This window comes from Peromyscus leucopus, chromosome 12 (genome assembly GCF_004664715.2).
Source record: "Peromyscus leucopus breed LL Stock chromosome 12, UCI_PerLeu_2.1, whole genome shotgun sequence".
NCBI classification, from domain to species: domain Eukaryota; kingdom Metazoa; phylum Chordata; class Mammalia; order Rodentia; family Cricetidae; genus Peromyscus; species Peromyscus leucopus.
The window spans coordinates 80629129-80641641 of NC_051073.1; the positions used below are offsets into that span (position 1 = coordinate 80629129).

The window sequence follows — 12513 nt, forward strand, 5'->3', positions numbered from 1 at the left end:
CTTCTAAAGAAGAAATAAGCTAAATAAGCTAAAGCTTATTTCTGGCATCTTTATCACATGTCACATGTGTGCTCATGTTTGGTTCTTCTATTTTCTTCCATCAGTCTACATGTCTGTTTTTGTGCCCAAACCTTATGTTTTTATTGCTATGTCTCTGTAAGATATCTTAAGTTCTGGAGCAGCAATCCCTCCAGGATTGATTCCCACCCTGCCTCAGGATTGCTTGGGCTACGTGGGGTCTTTGTTGTTCTTTATGAATTATAGGATAGTTTTGATTGGGATTGCATTGAATATGTAAATAGATCTTGCTAGAATGGTCATTTTCACATTAATTCTACCAATCCCACCAGGCGGTGGTAGCGCACACTTTTAATCCCAGCACTCCGGAGGAAAAGGCAGGCAGATCTTTGTGAGTTTGAGGCCAGCCTGGTCTACACAGTGAGATCCAGGAAAGGCACAAAGCTATACAGAGAAACCCTGTCTCAACAAACAAACAAATAAATAAATAAAATAATTCTACCAATCCATATGCATGGAATGCCTTTCCATTTTCTAGTGCCTTTCTATCTTTTTTTTTTTTTTTTTTTAGAGGTTTAATGTTTTCATTGTAGAGATCTGTGATAGTTTGAATGTAATTTGCCCCTAAAGCTCATAGCAAGTGGCACTGTTAGGAGGTTTGGCCTTGTTTGATAGATGTGGCCCTGTTGGAGAAAATATGTCACTATGGGAGCAGGCTTTGAGTTCTCCTATGCTTAAGCCATACTTAGTTTAGTTCACTTCCTGTTGCCTTTGGATCAAGAACTCTCAGCTCCTTCTCCAGCACCATGTCTGCCTGAATGCTGCCATGTCCCACCATGATGTTAATGGACCAAATCTATGAACTGTAAGCCAGCCCAATTAAATGTTTTCCTTTATAAGAGTTGCTGTGGTCATGGTGTCTCCTCATAGCAATGGAAACACTAACTAAGATAGAAATTGGTACCAGGAATGGGGTATTGCTATGATAGGCCTGACCATGCTTCTGTTTGAAGGAAATGGACTTTGGATTAGAAAAGCAGCTGAAATGTTTTAAGTGCTGCTTAATGGGCCATCCTAGTAGGAACATGGAAGACAGTGGTGCTGAGTGTGATTGTAGTTCATGTGTTTCCACTAGTTTGACTATTTGTCCCTGTGCTTTTTCCAATCATGGATTTTTTTTTAAAGAAACAATTCTTTGTTTTATTGATTTTTTTGTATTGTTCTCTTTGTTTCTATTCCATTGATTTCAGCCCTCATTTTGATTATTTCATGGTTTCTATTCCTCCTGGGCGAGTTTGATTCCTTTTGTTCTAGAGCTTTCAGGTGTGCTGTTAAGTCACTCTTGTGAGATTTCTCCATCTTTTTTATGTGGACATTTAGTGCTATGGATTTTCCTTTTAGCGCTGCTTTCATTATGTCCCATAAGTTTGGGTATGTTGTACATTCATTTTCATTGAATTCTAGGAAATCTTAAATTTCTTCCTTGAACCATGTGTGATTCAGTTGGGCATTATTCAGTTTCCATGTGATTGTAGGCTTTTTGTAATTTTTGTTGCTGTTGAAATCTAACTTTAAGCCACGGGGGTCCGATAAAATATAGGATGCTCTTCCAATTTTTTTGTATCTGTTAAGATTTGCTTTGTGACCGAGCATGTGGTTGATTTTGGAGTATGGGGTGCTGAGAAGAAGGTATATTCTTTTGTGTTAGGGTGGAATGTTCTGTAGCTATCTTTAAGTCCATTTGAGTCATAACTTCTGTTAGTTCCTTTATTTCTCTATTTTGTTTCTGTCTGGCAGACCTGTCCATTGGTGAGAGTGGGGTGTTCAAGTATCCCACTACTACTAGTATATGGGGTTTGATGTGTGATTTAAGCTTTAGTAGTGTTTCTTTTACAAATGTGGGTGCCCTTGTACTTGGGCATAAAATTCAGAATTGAGACTTCATCTTGGTAGATTTTCCCTTTGATAAATATGTAATATCCCTCCCATTTTCTTTTGATTAATGTTAATTTGAAGTCTATTTTATTAGACATTAGGATAGCTACAGCAGCTTGCTTCTTATGTCCATTTGATTGGAAAGCCTTTTCCCAGCCCTTTACTCTGAGGTAATGTCTGTCTTTGAAGTTAAGGTGTGTTTCTTGTATGCAGCAGAAGGATGGATCCTGTTTTCATATCCATTCTGTTAGCCTGTGTCTTTTTATAGACAAATTGAGACCATTGATATTAAGAGATAGTAATGACCAGTGATTATTAATTCCTATTTTTTTGGTGGTAGTGTTGTGTAATTTCCTTCTTCATTATTTGTTGGTGTGGGATTACCTATTAACTGTGTTCTCATGGGTATATCTAACTTCCTTAGGTTGGATTTTTCTTCTAGTGCTTTCTATAAGGCTAGATTTGTGGATAGGTGTTGTTTAAATCTGGTTTGATCATGGAATATTTTGTTTACTCAGTCTTTGATGATTGAGAGTTTTGCTGGGTATAATAGCCTGGGTTGGCATTCATGGTCTCTTAGTGTCTGCATAATGTCTGTCCAGGACCTTCTGGCTTTTAGAGTCTCCATTGAGAAGTTAGGCATTATTCTGATGGGTCTGCCTTTATGTGTTACTTGGCCTTTTTCCTTTGCAGCTCTTAATACCTTTTCTTTATTCTGTATGTTTAGTGGTTTGATTATTATGTGGTGTTTTTTTTGGATCCAATCTATTTGGTGTTCTGTAAGCTTCTTGTATCTTCATAGGCATTTCCTTCTTTAGGTTGGAAAAGTTTTCTTCTATGATTTTGTTGAATATATTTTCTGTGCCTTCTTCTCCTTCTTCTACCTCTATTATTCTTACATTTTGTCTTTTCACAGTGTCCCAATTTTCCTGGACCTTTTATGTTATGACTTTGTTGGCTTTAGTCTTTTCTTTGACTGATGAATCTATTTCCCTTATTGTATCTTCAATGCCAGAGATCCTCTCTTCCATCTCTTGCATTGTTGGTTATGCTTGCATCTGTAGTTCCTGTTCATTTCCTCAGATTTTCTATTTCCAGCATTCCCTCAGTTTGTGTCTTCTTTATTGTCTCTATTTCAGTTTTCAAATCTTGGACTTTTTCATTCACCTGTTCAATTGCTTTTTCTTGGCTTTCTTTAAGGGATTTATTGATTTCTTTCAATTTTTTGTTTGTCTTTTCCTAGATTTCTTTAAGAGAAATTTTCATTTCCTCTTTAAAGGCCCCTATCATATTCTTAAAGTCATTTTTAAGGTCAATTTCTCCTGCTTCTTCTGTGTTGGGATGTTCAGGTCTTGCTGATGTAGAACCACTAGGTTCTGATGGTGCTGTGTTGGTCTTTATGTTGTTGACTGCATTTTTGAACTGGCATCTACTCATCTCTTCTTCCACTCTGTGTAAGTGGTGTTTGTGTCTGAGGGAGCCTCTCTTGGTCTGATTGATACTCTTGGTCCAATTGAAGCTCTAATCGGGGTTCTTGGTTCAATTGGTGCTGATGGACTCTGTGTCTCAAGGAACAGCTCTTAGTCCAATCTGCACTGGTGGGTTCTGTCTCTTGGAGCAGCTGTAGTCTTGGAGGTTTGGTGGATTTGGGAGGGGTGGGGATTGTAGTTTACAGGGTCTGGTGGGGGATGGTGATAGTCCTGGACCCAAATCAGAGGCTGGGGTGTTTGGATATGAGAACAAAGACTCACCTCTTAGTCCAGTTGGCACTGGTGGGCTCTTGGATCTAACTTTTATGATTTCTTTTGATACTTTGAAGCTTGTATGAATTTGTATTTTATAAAAGGACATAAAAAGCAAGTAATGGTTATCTGTAAGTAGCAGTAGACTCATACCTATAAGTTTATATTTGAAAGACAACAAAAGAAATTTCAAAATCCTGAGCTTGTGACACAAATAGCATGAGAACTCTATTAATGTTAAAATCTGAAATTTTAAAATCTTAAATGGAGAACTAGTGTGTGCTGAGCAGGAAGAAGCTATCTTTGTTGTAGCAAAATGCAATGCTGTTGGTGAGCAAGAAAGCAAATTTGTTATAAGAGGAAAAATTGGAAAGCAGACCTGGTATGTGTGGGAGGGGGCAGATCTGCCACAGGCGAGTGAGATCCTGGTGTGAAGTGGACAACTCCAATGGACTAAACAAACATGCCATGAGCAACAGAGTTAGTGCAAGAGGTTTGACAGTGGAAGAATGAAAGACCTTGATCTGCAGCATGGAATGATGGAAAATTACTCACACCATGCAGACACAGCATCCACGTGGAAAGTTTATTATTAAAGGGAGAGGGGAGAGAAGAGAAAAAAAGAAAGAGAGGAAGAGAAAGTGGAGGTGCACCCTATATGGGAATAGTGAGAAAGAGAGGGAGAGGGAGGATGAGTTTTCTCTTAAAGGAAACTTTACGTAAGATGACGTGAGGACACTGGGCAGGTCCTAACAGCCAGAACCATGGGATACCTGCCAAGAAAAGCTGCTACTAGGGAGTGGAACAAGCCCAAGAGAGAGAGAAGTGTGTTGCAGTCAACAAAGCTGAAGAGAGTTAGAGGTCTGAAGAGCATTTTGACATCAGATATGGAGATACAGAGTTTGGAGTTTTCCCAGCTTATTTTCAGTGTTGATTTAGTCCAGTATTTCCTCACTATGCTCCCTTCCCTATGTTTTGGAATGGTAATGTACATCTTGTGCCATTATATGTTGGAAGCATGTGATCTGCTTTTTGATTTTGATTTTACAGGAATTATAGTTAAGAGAGCATCAATCTCAGAAGAGACTTTGAACTTTGGATTTTAAAACATTGTTGAGACTGTTACAGATTATGGAGACTTTTGATGATGAAATTAATTTCCCAGTATGATATGGTTACAAGCTCATGGGGTCCAGGGTGTGGAATGTGGTAGTTTGAATGTAATGCCCCCCCCATAAGCTCATAGGGAGTGGCACTATTAGGAGGTGTGGACTTGTTTAAGTAGGCATGGCCTTGTTGGGAGAAGTGTGTCACTGTAGGGGCAGGTTTTGAGTTCTCCTATGCTCAAGCTACACCTAGTTCAGTTCACTTCTGGTTGCCTTTGGATCAAGATATAGAACTCTCAGCTCCTTCACCAGCACCATGTTTGCCTGCATGCTGCCATGTCCCACCATGATGTTAATGGATTAAACATTTGAACTCTAAGCAACCTCAATTAAATGTTTTCCTTTGTAAGAGTTCCCATGGCCATGGTGTCTCTTCACAGCAATAGAAACCCCAACTAAAACAAGGTTCTTCAGTTCCTTGATTAGGTTTGTTTCTAGGTCTTTAATTTTCTTTAAGGTTATTGTGAATGGGAGTGTGTCCATTTTTGTCCTTCGCATGTTTGTTGTTGGTATGTAGAAGAGCTATTGATTTATACAAGTTGATTCTGTATCCTATCCCATTGCTGGAATTGTTTATAATTTCAAGGAATTTTCTGATTGAGTTTGTGAGGTTGCTATAGCATCATATCATCTGAAAATATGGATAATTTTACTCCTTTTGCTATTTGAATCCATTCTATTTCATTCTCTTGCCTTAATATACTCACTAATACTTCAAGAACAGCATTGAAATGAAGCAGGGATAGTGGACATCTCTGTCTTGTTCCTGACTTCAGATATAGCTTCTAGCTTTTCTCCATTTAGGATGATGTTGACAGTGGGTTTTTTCATACATGGTTTTTTTCATTTTACAAACCAACCACAGATCCTCTTCTCATCCCTCTTCCTGAAACCCCAGCATTCCCCATCTCTATCCCCTCTTTCAAAAGGGTAAGGACTCCCATGGGGAGTCAGTAAAGCCTGATCCATTCAGTTGAGGCAGGACCAAGCCCCTCCTCTCTGCATCAAGGCTGAGCAAGGTGTCCCACCATAGGTAGTGGGTTCCAGAAAGCCAGCTCATGCACCAGGGATAGATCCTGATTACCCTGCCAGGGGCCTCTCAAACAGACCAAGCTACACAACTGTCTCCTGTATGCAGAGGGCCTAGTCTGGTCACATACAGGTTCCACAGTTGTCAGTCTAAAGTCCATGAGTTCCTACAAGCTTGGCTTAGTTATCGCTGTAGATTTCCCAATAATGATCTTGACCCCCACTTGCTCATATAATCCCTCTTCCCTCTCTTCCACTGGATTCTTGGAGCTCAGCCTGGTGCTTTGCTATGGATCTCTGCACCTGCTTCCATCAGTTACTGGATGAAGGCTCTATGATGACAGTTATGGTATTCACCATTCTGATTACCAGGGTAGGCCAGTTTAGGCACCCTCTCCACTATTGTTGTAGTCTATTCTGGGGTCATCCTTGGGGATTCCTGGGAATTTCCCTAGAACCAGGTTTCTCCCTAACCCCATAATCTCTCCCTCTATCAAGATATCTCTTTCATTGCTCTTCCATACTGTCCTTCCTCCAGCTTGATCATCCCATTCCCTCATGTTCTCATGCCCCACACCCTCTCCTCTCTTTCCTCCCTCATCCCCAGTCTAATCATGGAGATATCATCTATTTTCCCTTTCCAAGGTGATCTATGAGTCCCTCTTAGGATACTCCTTGTTACCTAGCTTCTCTGGAGCTTGGGTTGTAGTCTGGGTATCCTTTGCTTTACATCTAGTATCCACTTATGAGTGAGTATATATATGTTTGTCTTTCTGAGTCTCTGTTACCTCACTAAAGATGATATTTTCTAGTTTCATCCATTTGCCTGCAAATTTCATGATGTCATTGTTTCTTACAGCTGAATAATACTCCATTGTGTATATGTACCACATTTTCTTTATACATTCTTTGGTTGAGGGGCTTCTAGGTTGTTTCCAGGTTCTGGCTATTACAAATAATGCTGCTATGAAAACAAATGAGCAAGTGTCCTTGTGGTATGGTTGAACATCCCTTGGGTATATACCCAAGAGTGGAATCATTGGGTCTTGAGATAGATTGATTCCCAATTTTCGGAGAAGTCACCATACTGATTTCCAAAGTGGCTGTACAAGTTTGCACTCCCAGGTGGGAGGAGTGTTCCTCTTGCTTCACATCCTCACCAATATAAGCTGTCCTCAGTGTTTTTGATCATAGCCATTCTGACATGTGTAAGATGGTATCTCAGAGTCATTTTGATTTGTATTTCCCTGATGACTAAAGATGTTGAGCAGTTCCTTAAATATCTTTCAGGCATTTAAGATTCTTCTGTTGAGAATTCTTTATTTAGATCTGTAGCCCATTTTTAATTGGATTGTTTGGTATTTTGATGTCTAGTTCTTTGAGTTCTTATTTGGAAATCAGCCCTCTGTCAGATGTGGGGTTGGTAAAGATCTTTTCCCATTCTGTAGACTGTCATTTTGTCTTATTTACCATGTCCTTTGCCTTACTGAAACTTCTCAGTTTCAAGAGGTCCCATTTATTAATTGTTCTCAGTGTGTATGCTCCTTGTGTTATATTTAGGAAGTGGTGTCTGGTGCCAATGCATTCAAGGCTATTTCCTATTTTCCTTTCTATCAGGTTCAGTGTAGCTAGATTTATGTTGAGATCTTTGATTCACTTGGAGTTGAATTTCATGCATGGCAATAGGTATGGTTCTGTTTGCAATCTTCCATATGTTGACACCCAGTTATGCCAGTGCCATTTGTTCAAATGCTTTCTTTTTTCCATTGTACAGTTTTGGCTTCTTTGTCAACAATTAGGTGTTGATAGGTCTGTAGGTTAATGTCAGGGTCTTCAAGTCAATTCCATTGGTCCACATGTCAGTTTTTATGCCAATACCAAGCTATTTTTACTACAGCTCTATAGTAGAGCTTGAAGTCAGGGATGATGATGCCTCCAGAAGTTGCTTTATTGTAAAGGATTGTTTTAGCTATCTTGGGCTTTTTGTTTTTCCATATAAAGTTGAGTATTGTTTTTCAAGTATGAGGAAAAGTGTCCCATGACCAGGCAAAAGAGTCAGAGACATCCCTTCTCCCACTGTTAGGAACACCCCAAGCTAAACAGCAACTACCTATTTGCAAAGGACTTAGTGCAGACCCATGTGATGGCTGCTTCAGTCTCTGTGAGCCCCTATGAGCCCTGCTTAGTTGATTCTCTGGGCCCTGTTCTCCTGGGGTCCTCAACCTTGCTGGCTCCTACAGTCCTTCTTCCCCCTCTCTGTGGGTTTCCCTAAACTCTGTGGAATGTTTGGCTGTGGGTCTCTTCATCGGCTCATATCAGCTGCTGGAGGAAGCCTCTCTGGTGACAGCTGGGCTAGGCACTGATCTATGAGTATAACAGAATAGATTAGGAATCATTTCATTGGCTTTTTTGACAGTCATGTTCTACCCAAGGTAGAATCATCCAGCTTCCAGGTCCTGGCCATCCAGGCAGTCTTGGGTGTGGGCTTCACTAGTCATTGCTTGATCACTTCCACAAGCTCTGAGCCACCATTGCTCCAGCAAGGGCCACACCTTCTAAGCCTCCCCAAATAACACCACTATTATTATCATTTATAGGAAACATATTCAAATGCTGGAGCCTTTGGGGAACATTTCTCATCCAAACCACTATAATAAATAGTAATATTGTTGAAAAATGAAAGTTTATTTTTAAGTATTTTAAGGTTACAAAACTTGTGGGGGAAAGGTTGGATTGAATTCCTTACATCTTATTTAATATATGAAATAATATTTGAGGCCAAAATGTGTCAAAAGATAAAAGGCTATATATGCCTGCTTAGCTTGGGTGTCTAAAGGAATGTCTAAAATTCAAGAGATCATTTACAGCTACCACACATATGATAAAAGTTTTTCAGAATCCACTTACAAAAGTTGCAGTGTGAAATGGTCCTTCATTTTAGGGGCATTTACTAAACATCCAATAAAAAATTAGAAGGCCTCAGAGGAAGGGCGTGTGAGCAGCAGAGCACACAGCTGCACAGCAGTACAAGGTGTGCGGTTCTCAGGAGAACGGCGACGACAGCTGGGAAGCTGAAGCCTTCCAGAATGGAAGAGAAACAAGAGACCAAGCCAGAAGCTCAGAATGAGCGGTGGCATGCTACAGTCACAGCAGGCTCTTCAGTCACATGCTCGTCAGGGGCAGCACCACACGGTCCAGAAAGAAGGAACCGTGCTGAAGAGAGGGCAGCATGGGCACATGCAGTACCTGTGCTTTTGCGGTGGGGGATGCAGTCCCTGTGTCGGGAGGTCAATAGATTGTGTTTCGCTTCTACTCGAGGGGGAGGAAATGTCTACCTGTGACGTGACTGTACCTCTGTAAATGCTCACAATAGATACTTCTGAATGCATATACATCTGAAATGACACTGTGTAATAGATATACACTATAGTGTATACATGTATGTGTATAATGTATAATGATCATATTTATTGATTTGAAAAAATAGGATATTTTAGTTACCTGTTTCATATCTACAAACTTTATAGACCATAATGCATTGTCTATATAATTATGTAATGTATGATAAATTATAGCATATAATGTTGTACTTTATAATTTTAATTTCCTCATAGATATTTTAAGAACTTAATGATTCACTTAATGTTTTAAGGTTTAGCATGAAGATAACTGTCAGGGTATTCTATTATAAAACCAGTCAAAATAGTTTTTTTAAACAACTATTTTAAAAAATGTAACAACTGTAGGTTAGATCAGTAAACTGGTTTCGTTTTCAGTAGGAGTATAGGCTATGAATTGTTAAGATTTTATATGCATTTTGCTTTGTATTTCAATAGAGTAAAAAAGCCATAAAGAATATCCTTCAAAAATGCACCTACCTCCCAGCCCTCGAGCCGTTCCTGTATGACGCACCTCCCAATATCCTGAAACACGTTGTCGGGCAGTTCAGTAAGGTAAGAAATGCACCTGCAAGGAAGGGAGAAAACAGCCGTCTGCTGACTTGTTGCTTTGCGTTTTCTTCTGTAAGATGGAGGGTGGGCTTCACTATCTATTCCTCAGCTCCTACCACTGTGTATTTACACAGACACATAGGTTAAAACCCACAGAGAACTGTGACACTTCCTCCTCCATATTTCCTGTATAGCCTCCACACTGTTGTTTAAAATTATACTCAGGAAGTACCTAGTATATCAGCACATAAAACATCATGATGGGCTAGCAAGATGGCTCCGTAAACCGAAGTACTTGGCATACAAGTCTGACAGCCTGAATTGGACTCCTGAACCCATGGTAGAAGGATAGAACTTGAAAAAATTGTTCTCTGACCTCCACATGTGCCATGGCCTGTACATGTTCATATTCACACACAGTAATGATGATGATGATGATGATAATGGTGGTGGTGGTGATGGTGATGATATGAGGCAACCTCCCCCCATTGCTATTTTGCATTGATAAGTATCTTTTCATCTTTCCCAGTGTCTTTAAAGCTCAGACATCTAGGAGCACAGCAAAGACTTTTATAAAAAAAAAAAAAAAAAGAAAAGAAAAAGAAAAATTTAAGCCCCTGAATACTTTTCAGAAACTCTATGCACTTTACTGCAGATTCAGTCAGTCATTTGGTCATATTCACTTGTTGTAAAATGTTTCTGTTTATTTTCTGTATGTGAGTGTTTGCTCACACATACATCTGTGCACCATGTACTCGCCTCCTGCCTGAGGTCAGAAGAGGGCACAGCTTCCATGGACCTGGAGTGAACCATCGTGTGGGCTCTGGGAATCGAACCCAGGTTCTCTTCATGACCTGGTGTTCTTAATTCCTGGGATGTCTCTTTAGCCCTGCATATCAAAAATTTATGAAAAATTTAATGTGACTGTCATATTTCTTGGACGATTGCATGTTCAGTGTAAGTTAACGACAGTAAGATAGAAATGTCAAGCTGGACGCCAGCTGATAAAGAAGGACCACATGATGGACATAGTTGTCAGATAAGGTGTTTGGCTCCTGAGAACTGCTGAGACTGTGCTCTACACATCCGACACAGAAAAAGAGCCCATGTCAATCACCACATTGGCTCTGTGTGTGATTAGACGTTATTGTTTTGCACTTGCCATGGTACCTAAGGTTTTACATATGTAGACATATGCTCTACCACTGAATTGTACCTCGACTGTTTTCCAGCTCTTTGGCAAAGTTGGACCCTCCAAAGCCTTAGTTTGCTTAGGTGTAAGGTGGGAATAGTAAGTGATTTTTTTTTATTATAAATATTAAATGAGACAGTGTATACTAAGAAATTGTTTTAGTTCAAGACACATATTAATAACTAAAAACGAAAACAAAAAATCCAAATATTGTTTTAAAAGTAATAAAATATTCAGATTTATCATGGCGGCACACACCTTTAATCCCAGCACTTGGGAGGCAGAGCCAGGATGATCTCTGTGAGTTTAGGCCCAGTCTGGTCTACATAACAAGTTCCAGGCCAGCCAGGGCTACATAGTTGAAATCCTGTCTCAAACAAACAAAACATTAAAAAGTAAAAATAAAAAGAAACAAATCATTCAAGTGGCTAAGGCAATTGCCATTTTTGATTAATTAATAGGAAAGGACGTACTCGTATGAATAGTCTTATAGAACCACACAAATGAGACTCTTCTGTTTGCATGCTATATTTCTGCAAATAATGAACAAAGACAAGGTCTCACTGTGTAGCCCCAGCTGGACTGGAGCTCACTCATGGTCCTTCTGCCGCAGCCTCCTAAGTGCTGAGATTGCCAGTGTGTGCCACTGTGTGCAGCTTATCATATTAAGCCTTAAAGTGGACGATATAGTTAGTAGACTTCCTTCAAGGTATTCGTCTGAAAGCCAGATTACCAACAGCTTCCAGTTCTTGGCTTAGCTGATCATTAAGCATCATTGTTACTGGAAACAAGGCTTCCCAGAGATGAAACTACCTCTGAGTAAGGTTCAGTATACAATCTGTGTTGCCTTCACCTTTTCAAGAAAACAATGAAACGTTCTTTTCCTCTTGGTTATATGACAATCCAACTAACCACATAATACAGATGAAACACTACGTTTTTACATGGAGAAAGCTGATCCATTTTTTTTTTTATTTTTTGTGTCTTTTGGGTGCTAAATAAAAACTGACTGGCTAATTTAGCCATTGAGAATGAGCAGTAAGAAAGGAGTGGGTCACCCACAGACAACAGCTCTGGAACAGTATGCCTCTTATAGTTTAATCTTTAGGCCAATGAGAAAGATATGCTGGTCTTACTGAACTGGCCATAAAAATGAACACCAGCCTTCTATGTTGAAGGTTCATACTAAGCAATAAAAGTCATTGTTGTGGTGTGTGTGTGTGTGTGTGTGTGTGTGTATGTGTGTGTGTGTGTGTGTGTGTGTGTGTGTGTGTGTGTGTGAGAGAGAGAGAGAGAGAGAGAGAGAGAGAGAGAGAGAGAGAGAGAGAGAGAGAGAGAGGGCGAGGAGAGAGAGAACAAGTTGGATGGGTAGGGAGGTGGGGAGGATCTCTTAGGAGGAAGGGAGAGGAAACATGATCAAAATATATTATATGATAAAATTAAAAAGAAAAGAGAAAAATCAGTAGAGTATGTGGGAGTTA

At 39.8% G+C, this 12513-nt stretch overlaps 1 protein-coding gene across 1 annotated transcript in view; it reads left to right on the forward strand.

The window, feature by feature from the left end:
* LOC114710546 (sperm-associated antigen 6) overlaps positions 1–12513 on the forward strand; it is a 110509-nt gene that overhangs the window by 75279 nt on the left and 22717 nt on the right. The window contains exon 9 of the mRNA XM_028894711.2: positions 9727–9843. Within this exon, the coding sequence (XP_028750544.1) occupies positions 9727–9843 (117 nt within the window). The remainder of the gene's footprint in view (positions 1–9726; positions 9844–12513) is intronic.